The following is a 13,188-nucleotide window of genomic DNA, read 5'->3' on the forward strand; positions in this document are numbered from 1 at the left end:
TGCCTGTAGAATATCATTGTACCTGTCTGATTATTTACACAGGACAAGGTGCTAATGAGTATAATAGTTTTTTTTTTTTTTTTTTTTAAGGAAGCTTAAAAATTATTTCACCTGGCAAATGACTTTTGCTTATTCGTAGGGTGATTGGTAGCCTGTTCACATTGCCCAAATGTCTGGAACAAGTAGTGTTAGACACGTTCCCAATAGTCAGCAATGCAGATTTAGTAAAAGTGAAATTGTTGGACTCCTTCCATTGTATATCTTGTCTTGGTTATTCCTTAAACTTTCTGTCTTTTAGAAAATTAACAGGCGCATGCATTTTTCCAAGACAAAACACAGCAAATTCAACGAGTCTGGGCAGCTGAGTGCTTTTTACTTTTTCTCTTGTGCCTGGGGAGCAAGCATCATCGTCTCGGTAAGCCATTTTGTCTACTAATAGGATGTGGTTGTATTTTGAGATTCTGTGATTCTTGATTAGATTACTGAACCGCTCGTCTGCCTCTGAACACTACCGTTCACATCACTGCTCCAGTGGTAGCGCTGTCAATATTTCACTAGTTGTATGGCTCTAAAATGACCAGAATTAACCCTGCGGATACTAACTAGTAGGGAACGGGTCTTGCTGTCACCTCCACGCAAGCGTGGGGCCTAATGAAGATCTCCAGCTCTGCCTCCTGGGTACTATAGTGCCATTATAAGGAACATTGTACGTACCCTCAGATATCATCAGAAATACTGTTCGCCTTGAAAAGTAAAAAAAAAAGTCCCATCATGCGGCTGGCTTGTGGGAAAAAATAATCAAATAAAATAAAGGTGACTGCTTGTGGAACGTGGAGCTGAAATGGGGTTCACATTGGAAATGGTGTTTGGTTTTGTACAGATTTTGTTGTGAAGAATGCAAGACCCGTGCAAATAAGTGTGTGATCAAGCACTTAAGAATTAACGATAATTCTGACTACGTAACTACCCTCTACACCTAATGGCTGAGAGTCTTCTCTAGGACTAGCTGCCTCCTGAAGGCATAATGATGTCATAGATGGGACAAATCAGATCGTTTTGGGGTTTTCTCCAGTACATGACCATTGTAATCGTACAGTCCACTTTTAGCGCTTGTTTTTATCCAATGTACCTTACAGGGAATTAGAATTGTTGACTTGTCCAATGTTACATGAATGGTGGGTGATCAGTAAAAATTGCATGTCCTCTTTCCCAGTGTTTTGCCCATGATTTGCTCTGGTGTACTTGTTTTTATAATTGTGGCCCCTGAGCCGGTCAGCGGTGTGTAGTTGTCATTCCTATGTGTATACGGCAGGGCATTGTTCTCCCGCTCGGCTTTCTGATCTCTGTGCAGTAAATGGTCCGGGAACTTGAAGGAAGTATGGTTGATCATTACAGACTGAGCTGCAAAGCCGGCAGTGTTTGTGGTATTAGTGTTCCCATAGTAACCACCTCTGAACGATAATGTTATTTTCGGCAAAATCACTACCTGCACAACCACTAATTAAAATGTTTGGATACTGCGCTAATGGTTGAAGAATGCCGTCTAATTCACCGATGGAAGGGGATTAGCTTTTGCTGAGGCTTTAAGCTATGTTTGTTTTTTTAATATACGGATTTTCTATTTTTTTTCTTTTCATAGGAGAACTACCTTTCAGATCCAACAAGTTTATGGAAAGGATACCCCCACACTTATTTTCCGTAAGTATTATCTTCATGTGAGTGCATCTACACTGGCTGATTATCGGGGGTTCCTCCGTACGCTCTCTTCCCGATAATCGGTGAGTGTAAACAGGTCTCCAGGCATAACGAGCGACGAATAAGCAAAATGCCACTTCATCATCTGAAATTGTTTGTTTTTTTGAACTGTACATTTTTATTAGTTTTACCAAATTTTTGACCAAGAAACATAAACCAGGACAAACTTTTACAATACAAAAAATGAGGAAATAAGAAGGACAATGATTCTCCAACCAAAATAAAAGTAAGCATATACAAATTATCGTACATGTAACCTTAAATTATAGGAACAATTAGACAAGACACACACACCATAAGGAAAGGGGAGGGTCAAGCATTCGAGGACTGACCTAATCTATTCTCTGAGCCCAAAAGTAATCCAATGGAGACCAAACCGAGTCAAAATGAAATTGTTTTTGAGCTTGCTTAAAGGGGTCACTACTGTCCAAAAAGTAACCTATTGTTTAAATCAGGTTTTCATGTTACATGTATTTTTGGGGGGGCAATCTTTATTACAAATTAGAAATTTTGCAATTTTAGTTTGGTCACTGAGGCTTGTGTTTAGACTCTTCGTTTTATATTAGGAGCAAATGTGCATATACATAGCTACAACGGTCAGACTGGCCCCATCTGTTGCATTGAAGCATCAAATGAGATCGTTAAAAGGTCCTTGTGAAGGAGGGGAGCCGAGGGAGCTGTGACATCTCCTGCTGTGATTGGTGGATCCTGTGTTATCAGCTGTGTGTAGGGGTGTTGCCTGTCAGTATAAGGGTATGTTCCCACTTGGCATTTGCAGAGCGCTTTGGACGCAGCGGACACCCGCCCTTTCCAAAGCGCTGCCGGCTTTTGACCACCGGTGATTCCGCATGTGTTCATTGAACACATGCGGAATCGCTGCGTCCTATACAGAGAATGGTGCTATTTATCTTGTGGAGACTGAGTGTCTCCGCAAGATAAATAGACATGCTGTGGTCTATAAAGACGCACCACATGTGCGTATACGCAGGTCTGCCACCTGCATCTTTGTACGCATAGTGGATATGGGATTTTATAAAATCCCCTCCACTATGCTGTAACATCTGGACGCTGAGCAGCAAATACGCCATGTGGAAACATACCATAATCCTACCCAGATGATTACGAGCCTGCTGAAAACTCTTCCTGAAAGGGCAGGACATATGAGTCTTTAAAAAAAAAAAAAAAAAAGCGCCAGTATCAAAATTGCGAGATAACCAATTTTATTTTGTAGTAATAATTGTGATATAAATACATGTTACATAAAAACCTGATTTAAAAAAAAAAAATAAAAAAATCTATTGTTTAAATCGTCTCTTTTGGCAGCTCATTGTCATGTGTATATAGACGATGTGCTGCCGAGAACAATGCAAGTCTATGTATATGGAATGTTGTGTTACCATTTGTTCTGAGCGCTCCCCAGATCCTCTGCTGCTGCTGCTCCGGGCTTAGGTGGCAGGCTGCAGTGATGTCATGGCTACCAGGTTCAGCAGCTCTGCTGATAAAGGCAATACAAGCAGTTGAGTTTAGTGACTGGCTGCAGCGTTTTCCAGTGCTGTAGATATGACATCTTTCTGCAGCCTGTTAATAAAGACCAAGGCAGCCCTGAACCTGGGGATCATGTTTACAAGTAAGTTTAATATCTTCTACATGGAACCTTTTAGAGAATTTTTTTATAATATATGTTCTGTAATCACAACCTGTTTAAAGGGACCCTGTCACTAGAATCATGCTGTCCGAACTTGAGATTGCACCAGGTATGTTGTACGCTGACTGGTGACTGAAATATGGCGTTTGAAAATCAAAGGGTCTGAGGCCGTAGAGAGATGTGACAAGTCCAGCGCCTCTCTCTTATGTACACATGGAAGAGACCTGTCCATTAGTGATGAGCGACCGTGCTCGGGTGCTAGCCTAGTGTGTACTGTATGTGTGCATGTGTTGCGGCGTTCGAACAGCCGCTGGGACTCTAACGTATTTTTAGAGCATGCCAAAGTCACTCTTGTTAGCACCCGAGCATGGTTGGATTGCACCTTATTCGATCACATTAGCTCATCACCACGGTCAGTCAACTGACCAATGCAGGAAGAAACCAACTGGGGGCAGCACTGAGCTAGGCAGGTCTATCCCTATGGTCCCCGGCGAGCTTTTCAAGCTTTCTACTCCCTGAACCGCTGCAGTGTGCCTTGGCCAGCCTGAATCTAGAAACAGGCACTTTTTTAATCTGTCCTCCTGTAGACAAGGCTGAGGTGGCCATGCTATCACTAGGGCTAAGATTGTTCATTCCACCTGTCCGCACCGAATGCGCAGCCAGTATAGTAGTGCAGGCCCAGCCAATGAAATGAAATGAAATGTTGCATTTGTTACAGCACAGGCTGGAGGATATTAAATAATGACAAGCAGCCGTGCACAAGCTCCAGCTATTGCCCATTACAAAAGGGAAAGGGGTCCACCATGTCCGATTTTCCAGTAATTCTTGTCAGAATAATGGGTGCCAATCTAATTGTAGACCTTCAAGTGAGTGCATCATGAAGAAATGGAGGAATGCAGCACATCCATACTTCTTAAAGTCAGTATCTCTTTATTTGGAATCTATATAACAAAATGGCAAATGCTTACAATGTGGATTTTATGATCACTGACTTACTGACACATTTCTGGCATCTCCGCCTTTATCCATATATATACTATAAACAAGGGTGCAGAGTCGTCAGAACACATCAGTGATCATAGCCATCATATTATGTGTTTGCCATTTTATTATTGATTCCCAATAAAGAAATATTGCTTATCAGAAGCTTCAATGTGCCATATCGTACCTTGTTTTCATGATTGTGCGTTACCCGTGTTTTGCTAAAACATTCTTTTGGGCTGAGAAATTAACGTGTGTTACAGCTCTTGTATAGAAAACTGACATTTTTCTTTTTGTTTCTTTTTAGATTCCAAATGAAATTTTTCTACATTTCCCAATTAGCTTATTGGTTTCACTCCTTCCCGGAACTTTATTTCCAGAAAACAAAAAAGGTAAATGTTATAATGCATCTGCGTAACTTCTACATGGCACAATGGTTTTGTGTGTATATAGAGGAGTATTGATCACCTTAGTCTATCGAGCTGTTAGAATTGGGTAGAAAAAAAAAGCTAGTGCTCAAATGTAATTTTTCTTTCAGGAAGATATTCCTCGCCAGCTGGTTTACATTGGACTGTACCTCTTCCATATTATCGGCGCTTATGTCCTAAAGTAAGTTGAACTGAGAACATCTTTAAAATGATGATGTGACTAATAATTGATACGATACTGACTTCCTGTCACTGCTCCACTCCACTTCCAGTTATTAAGGTACCCTGGTTTGCCTATAATTCTGATTTAAGATGCATTTAGATGGGCAGATTTTTGTTGATCAGCGCCCGTTTACCCTGTAATGAGAGAAAGCATTCATTAATGTCGGTCAGACCAATCTGTTTAAACTAAGCACATAGGCTTGTCAGGGGCATGGCTCCTATAAAAATCGCTGGGTCCTATCACTGGAGTGTATCCATCTGCCAGTGACATTTAAGTGATGTCCTTACTGGTGTGCAGATGCATCGGGTCTCATTGGTCCTGAGATAGCGGGGAGCTGATGGGTTTTTATAGCTGCGTGGGGCCTGAAGGCCCTCGTAACTGACGTGTTGGACCTCGTGCGTAGCTCAGCCATGGGCTGAGCTTCATTAAGACCATCACAATTTCACTATATACTGCAATAAATTGCAGGTTCAACTACCCTAAGGAGCCAAAAAACTTAAACTAGCGGAAAAAAAGTAAAAAAAAAAAAATTATAAGTTTAACCCCCCCCCTCCAAAAATTAGTAAACAAAAAAATGAAAAAGGAAGTTTTTGACATCATGTCCAAAAAGGGAAGTCAGATCTATCAAAATATCAACTTATTTTCATGATGTTAAACATGGAAGAAAAAAAATGGGGCAATAAGATTGCTGTTTTTAATAGCATCCAAGAAAAAAATCAATAGAAACATCAACTGATGGTGCAAAGAAACAAGCCCTCACACAGCTCCAGCAACAAAAAAATAAAGTTTGAGGTCTTGGATAATGGAAACAAACAATTTTTTTTTTTTTCACAAAAACTACCATGATAGAAGGACAAGTGTGATATCCACATAATCGTACAGACGTGGAGAATCAGGTTACTCTGTCACTTTAACCACACAATGATTGCTGTAAAAACAAAGTCCGAATAACGATGGTGTGTTTTTGTTTTTTTTTGTTTTTTTTTACTTTAACCTCAGTTGGATTTTTTTTTACCACATTCTTCAACACATTACATAGTAAAATTAATTGTGTAATTCAAAACTACAACCTGCCCCCCAAATAAAAAAAAAACCCTCGTACGGCTTAGTGAACAAAAGAATAAAAAAGTTATGGCACTTGGAACGAAGGGAAGATTACTTAAAGCATAAAAACGTAAAATTCTCTGGTCCTTAGTGTTCACTTGCAGTTGGTGTGTGACGTGTGTCGCTCATTCCTGACAGTCAGGGATTTGTGCTAATGGTCTTTTTCAATTCTATTACAGCCTCAATCATCTTGGTCTGGTTCTTCTGGTCCTCCATTACTTTGTAGAGTTTCTTTTCCACATCTCTCGCCTTTTTTACTTCAGTAATGAGAAATACCAGAAAGGGTAAGTTATTTTCTGAGTGCTGCTCGAGCTTTACAGGAATCCATCATCCGCTATCCGACTGTTCATTAATGTTGCTCATGGCACATGATAAAAGTGGCGGCCGGATAGAATTCTGAATTGTCCAAAGTATTAAGATAATGGGAGCACTAGAATAGAAAATAGAATTTATCTGCCTGTAATTTAGCGGATCTACAAAATGTAAACCCAATGTCCCCTTAAAGGTCTAGATCGGCATCCTTCTGGGAGCTGTGCCGTGTGTAAGTGCTTACCAGTGTCCGCTTCTCCCTGTGCGCAGGTTTAGTCTCTGGGCCGTCCTGTTTGTTCTGGGCCGCCTTCTCACACTTATCCTCTCCGTTCTCACTGTTGGATTTGGACTTGCTCGCGCAGAGAATCAGGCTTTGGACATAAGTTCTGGAAATTTCAACATTCTGACAATAAGGTACGTGTTTGCATGAAAATGGCCTCTGAGAGAGGAGACTGCAGTGTAGACTGATCTGAAGGAAAGGTAGTGCATCGTTACTGCTATTTCCTGCTATTTTATCTATTTCCAATTCCACAGTATAGTGGACATTTACAGATCTGCCTCGGCTAATGTTTGCTAGCACCCCTCTGAATTGATTTCGACAGGATCCACCAATGGTCTTACTGGGACAGCCCAGTAGAAGGCAGTATTGTGCATGTGAACATTTTACATACTTAAAGGGAACATGCCATGTTTGATAACACTTAACCTTCAGGGTAATAGTTCAGGGTAATAGCTTTAGGAAAGTGCCCGGCCATTGTACTGAAAATGCAGCACCCAGGAAAAAATAAATGTACCGTATATACTCGAGTATAAGCCGAGATTTTCAGCCCAAATTTTTGGGCTGAAAGTGCCCCCTCGGCTTATACTCGAGTCACGGTCGGCGGGTGAGGGGGAGAGGGCGCCCGAGGCATACTTACCTAGTCCCGGCGATCCTGACGCTCCCCCTGCCCGTCCCACGGTCTCCGGGTGCAGCAGCTCTTCCCCTGAGCGGTCACATGGGACCGCTCATTAGAGAAATGAATAGGCTGCTCCACCTCCATAGGGGCGGAGCCGCGTATTCATTTCTCTAATCAGCGGTGCCGGTGACCGCTGATAGAGGAAGAGGCTGCGGCACCGAAGACCAGCTGTCCGGGGGAAGGAGCGGGACGCCGGGAGCAGGTAAGTATGTCATATTCACCTGTCCTCGTTCCACACGCCGGGCGCCGCGCCATCTTCCCGGCGTCTCTCCGCACTGACTGTGCAGGTCAGAGGGCGCGATGACGCATATAGTGTGCGCGCCGCCCTCTGCCTGATCAGTCAGTGCAGGGAGACGCCGGGAAGATGGCGCCGAGGAGCTGCAAGCAAGAGAGGTGAGTATGTGTTTTATTATTTTTATTGCAGCAGCACAGCTATGGGGCAATAATGGACGGTGCAGAGCACTATATGGCACAGCTATGGGGCAACGGTGCAGAGCACTATATGGCACAGCTATGGGGCAACGGTGCAGAGCACTATATGGCACAGCTATGGGGCAACGGTGCAGAGCACTATATGGCACAGCTATGGGGCAATAATGGACGGTGCAGAGCACTATATGGCACAGCTATGGGGCAACGGTGCAGAGCACTGTATGGCACAGCTATGGGGCAACGGTGCAGAGCACTATATGGCACAGCTATGGGGCAATAATGGTGCAGAGCACTATATGGCACAGCTATGGGGCAATAATGGACGGTGCAGAGCACTATATGGCACAGCTATGGGGCAACGGTGCAGAGCACTATATGGCACAGCTATGGGGCAACGGTGCAGAGCACTATATGGCACAGCTATGGGGCACTAATGGTGCAGAGCACTGTATGGCACAGCTATAGGGCAATAATGGTGCAGAGCACTATATGGCACAGCTATGGGGCAATAATGAATGGTGCAGAGCACTATATGGCACAGCTATGGGGCAATAATGGTGCAGAGCACTATATGGCACAGCTATGGGACAATAATGGTGCAGAGCACTATATGGCACATCTATGGGGCAATTATGAACGGTGCAGAGCACTATATGGCACAGCTATGGGGCAATTATGAACGGTGCAGAGCACTATATGGCACAGCTATGGGGCAATTATGAACGGTGCAGAGCACTATATGGCACAGCTATGGGGCCATAATGAACGGTATGGAGCATCTATTTTTATTTTTTAAATTCACCGGTAGCTGCTGCATTTTCCACCCTAGGCTTATACTCGAGTCAATAAGTTTTCCCAGTTTTTTGTGGCAAAATTAGGGGGGTCGGCTTATACTCGAGTATATACGGTATTCCTCCTGGAAGTCACCAGCTTTCAGTCATACAGGCGTGACCGGAGCAGTTAGTCACTGCTCACAGGACTGGCGGCTGTAATATGCAGTGGCACTGACTGACGGCTCTGGACTGATACATTGTAGAGCTGGCTGTCAGTCAGTGCTGGTGCAGCTTACAACTCTCAGTCCTCTTAGCGCTGACTGTAATTTCTCAGTGCACGTGACTGAAAGCCAGTGGCTCCCAGTAATGAAAGATCATTTTCTTCCAGGTGCTGCACTTTCAGTATGATGGCCAGGCATCTTCATAACTTTATTACCCTGCAGATTAATCCTATAACTGCAGGTTAATAGCTTTATCGGACATGACAGGTTCCCTTAAACTCAGTTTGTCCCATTTTCAGCCTTTCTTCATTGGATGCTGTCAGTAGCTATACCTGAAAAACTCTTTTCTAAATACAACCCTGTAGCAGTCCTAGTAACAATCCTTTATGCCTCTTAAACTGATGTATCTGATTCTGACATGATCGGCGCTCCTGATGAGTGCGACGTATAACCCCGCTTCTTGTGCTCCCTCTTTCTGCTTCCAGAGTCAGTGTGCTGGCATCTATCTGCATAACTCAGGCCTTTATGATGTGGAAGTTCATCAATTTCCAGCTGAGACGATGGAGAGAACATTCATCTCCACAGCCTTCGCAAAAAAAGAGACCTGTTGCTTCTAAAGGCAAATCGTCACGGAAGGAAAAAGGTGAGCACTCCATGGTCTGTGACATCCTGCAAGAAATATGTGAAGCCAAGGTGTAAAAGCTTAAAATTCCCACTGCCCATTCACCATTCATGGAGAAAAGCAGATATCTAATAACGGCATATCGCACCGTTCCTCTTCTTGGGCTGTCTGTACAGGTGATTCACTGTTATTGTAAATCTGAATATTGTGAGCAAACGTTCCTAGGAACACTACCTGTAACAGCATAAATCGGCTGCCCATGAATCAGCAAAGCGCTCATTTGGCTGGTTAAATTATTGTTAAGCAAGTTACCGTAAATCATTGTTCTCAGCAGCACATCTTCGTGACAAATAGCAGTCTATGTGCACAGAACAATCCGTCAGTAATTGTTCTGTGTATGCAGAAAATGCAGCTGAACTGTCCAAACAGGCTAATGACGATGGCCAATTGGCAAACAAGTAGCTGATCGGTGGTCGCGTAATTCCATAAGCCAGGTGGTGTAAACCTATCCTAGCTCTGCATGTATATTTTGTCCAGCTTATGCTTAATTTAGGCCTTGCTAAAAGAACCAGGGGTTATTGGCATGTGCTACGTCTCCATTTGTACTGTGCATATTGCAGAAAGTAAGGGAGACAAGCAAACGCTGGTCTCAGGGATCGCGTGACATAATGTCATGCAATCTCTGGGAGAGCAAGTGACGACACCGGAGAGGAGTATACGTGTGATTTATTTTACAAAAGTTGGAAACATGAAGACTGAGACAAGGTTATAGGAGTAGCGGACAACCCCCTGTAACAGTTTAATTCTAGTTTTAGAATGGACATGTTGTATACTGTAAAGCCATGCATGCTGAAACTGGTTTTAAATGCTGACACTTTCCCCCCCATTTTATTTTTTTCAGAGAATGGAGTCAACGGAACAGTAACCTCTAATGGAGCAGATTCCCCTCGCAGCCGTAAAGAAAAATCCTCTTAAGTTTAAGAAATGAAATCACGTTAAAAGAAAATAATTTTCAATTGATGCACTCTGCTCCCAAAGAGAAGTTGCCTTGTGCTGTCCAGAGCCCCGCAGCACTAGAAATCTTACTGTTACAGCAGATAATGCAAAGTGTTTCCAAAAAAGTATATAATGCCACGGTCTCCAGACTGTACAGGGAGGGGTTTTTTTGTTTGTTTTTTTTGTTTGATTGTTTTTTCCATTTTAATTTTCAATTTTTCTTTAGCATTTATTTAATGCTAGAACTGTCACAATCAGAGCAAAGAAGAAAAAGTGGGCTGTATCTCAAAGTAAAAGAAAAACAAATCGGCTTTACCTGTTTTACACTGGTCAGAAAAAGACCAACTGCACCCGTCCTGCCAGACACCAGATCAAGCAAAGGAGACCAAGCCAAATCTACCAATCAATATTCCTGTGTAATGACAATGAGAAGTGATGAGGGGGAAGGAAGTGCAAATCCTCATTCATTTTGACATACTTGCAAGTCTTGCTAGTAATCCCTGTCCCATTGTACAGTTCCAGCATCCTACTCTTTTGATATGCCAACTGAAATGTTTAAAAGATGTAAATGCTGTGATAAATGTATTTTCACTTCAGTTTTTTATAAGCCAACTTTTGTTTATTTGATTAAAAACAACAAAATAAAAAAATTGAATTGTGATTAGGTTAATGTTTTCTTTTTTTTGTGTGTGGGGGGGTTAAACTGCAGATTTTTTTTTTTTCTATATATAAATTAGTAAGTAATGAATGTGATATGTAATGCATTTTCCGCAGGGACATGCAGCATGCGGTCTACACTTTTATGCTTTCAGGCGTTCTATAAATTCCCGGTCTTATTAATATCTGCTGCTGGTCTGTATATATGGACACTGCACCTAGGACTGAAAGTACACCCAGCACACGGGACAGAACTGGTGCTATGCAGTATCCATATATGCACAAAATAGGAGCAAATAACAAGAACTACATCCAGCATACAGTACAGGTACTGTGCAGTGTGCAAACACAGCTCATAAAATAATAAAGGGAACCTGTCATGTAAAAAAAAACACTATTAACCTACAGATATGAGGGTCTGAAGCTGTGCCACAATGGTACTGAAAGTATGGCTACTGGGAGGAAATTAATTTTATTCCTCTTGACAGCCTCCGGCTTTCCGTCCTACAGGTACAGCTTCAATCACTGCTCAGTACACTAGGTGGCGGTGACTGTAAGTACGCCCTGACACTGACTGACAGCCGGCTCACTAGTGTACTGCAGGGGCAAATAGGTGTGGCCACGTGCAAGCATATGTGCGTGTGAGTGCGCTTCCTAGGTGTGGCATGCTGCAGACAGTCAAAGGGGTTGTTCCTTTCAATAAAAGTTCATCCCAGCTTGCAGGCTATTAGAAAGCAACAAACCGCCCTGTACTCACCCTACCCGGGTCCACCGGAGAGTCTCAGCGCTGCTCTAGGTCTGTGGCATTGGCTGCGATGCTGACGTCACATCGGCAGCCGATCAGTGAGCTCAGCGTCTCTGAGCGGGGCGTTCTGCCTACAAACCCTTTAAGGGAGACAGCAAAAAAGTGAAGAGAAAGGAAAGCACAAAAGGGCCTCTTGCTGAGCACTGGACAGGACAGCCAGACTGCAAAGTAGAAAAGCAGCAAGTGAGAGGCTTATTTCTGCCTACGGCCACACCATCCTGAACACGCCCGATCTCGTCTGATCTCGGAAGCTAAGCAGGGTCAGGCCTGGTTAGTACTTGGATGGGAGACCGCCTGGGAATACCAGGTGCTGTAGGCTTTTGCTTTTTCCTTCCTTCCACCAGCAGGGGTCACTCTCCTCTATGCCTTTTTTCCATTCCCTTTCACAAGGGCACACATGCTTCTTTCTTCTTGTCATTGGCTTTCACTCTTGCACTATTCCATCCTTGCAAAATGCCAGCATCCTTCTCATCACCGTGGGCCTCCAGCATTGTTGCTTATTTACTTTTAATACTAGGCTTCTTTTCAACAGGACCAGCGCCTCCTGCGGGCTTGGAAGCAACCGCCGGCAACCTGGTGGCCAGTTTACAGGCCGAAGCAAGCAGAACACCTTTGTAGGCAACACGACCCCCCTGAAGAGCAGCTCACAGTCACTCGCAACCATCTCACCCTCTTCCTTCATTCGCTCCTGGACGTCTCGATCCACCTCAAGTTGCTGCTCCAGCTTGCTCTTTCTGTCACGTCCCCCCCAAGATGAATGGTTTAGCCTGCAGGAGACCCTGCGTCGAGCCATTTTTAAAGACACCTGATGCTCAGGCCCTGCTGCGGCAGGTGTTTCACTGCAAAACAAACAACGCCTATAGGGGCAGCCCAGCCTTTGCATGGGCCCTTCGGAGCCCGCCTCCACATGGTCAGAGTTCTCGCCACCACGCGAGCCTGAGGAAGGCTGGCCAGGCGATGGGCCAAGCAGCGTCTACTGGCCACACCACCCTGGATACGTCCGATCTCAGAAGCAAAGCAGGGCTGGGCTTGGACAGTACTTGGATGGGAGACCTCCTGGGAACACCAGGTGCTGTAGACAGTTTTGATGACATTTTGCCCCCTTGCCCAGCTCGGCTCTTATAGAGCGGCGCCTTGCCAGACACCGACCTTACGTAACCTACAGTCATGGACAAAAGTCATGGACAAAAATTTTGAGAATGAGACAAATATTAATTTTTCCAAATTCTGCTTCATTTTTTATAATGGCAATTTGCATATACTCTTGAATGTCAGAGTGAT

The 13,188-nt window shown here is 43.7% G+C and overlaps 1 protein-coding gene, 1 non-coding gene and 1 pseudogene across 2 annotated transcripts in view; all 3 read left to right on the top strand.

Annotated features, from left to right (window-relative positions):
• Nucleotides 1-11,106, top strand: part of TRAM1 (translocation associated membrane protein 1) — a 59,318-nt gene extending 48,212 nt beyond the window's left edge. Inside the window, exons 4-11 of the mRNA XM_077270622.1 lie at nt 299-415; nt 1,640-1,698; nt 4,689-4,773; nt 4,920-4,990; nt 6,316-6,420; nt 6,716-6,859; nt 9,313-9,470; nt 10,351-11,106. Coding sequence (XP_077126737.1) covers nt 299-415; nt 1,640-1,698; nt 4,689-4,773; nt 4,920-4,990; nt 6,316-6,420; nt 6,716-6,859; nt 9,313-9,470; nt 10,351-10,424 — 813 coding nt within the window. The 3' untranslated portion in view covers nt 10,425-11,106. The remainder of the gene's footprint in view (nt 1-298; nt 416-1,639; nt 1,699-4,688; nt 4,774-4,919; nt 4,991-6,315; nt 6,421-6,715; nt 6,860-9,312; nt 9,471-10,350) is intronic.
• Nucleotides 11,107-12,107: 1,001 nt separating this feature from the next.
• Nucleotides 12,108-12,226, top strand: LOC143783814 (5S ribosomal RNA). The gene has a single exon (XR_013217482.1). It is a non-coding gene; the product is annotated as a 5S ribosomal RNA (ribosomal RNA).
• A 652-nt stretch (nt 12,227-12,878) lies between these two features.
• Nucleotides 12,879-12,988, top strand: LOC143784074 (5S ribosomal RNA; annotated as a pseudogene).
• The last annotated feature ends 200 nt before the right edge of the window (nt 12,989-13,188 follow it).

Source organism: Ranitomeya variabilis, chromosome 6 (genome assembly GCF_051348905.1).
Source record: "Ranitomeya variabilis isolate aRanVar5 chromosome 6, aRanVar5.hap1, whole genome shotgun sequence".
In the NCBI taxonomy this organism is placed as follows: domain Eukaryota; kingdom Metazoa; phylum Chordata; class Amphibia; order Anura; family Dendrobatidae; genus Ranitomeya; species Ranitomeya variabilis.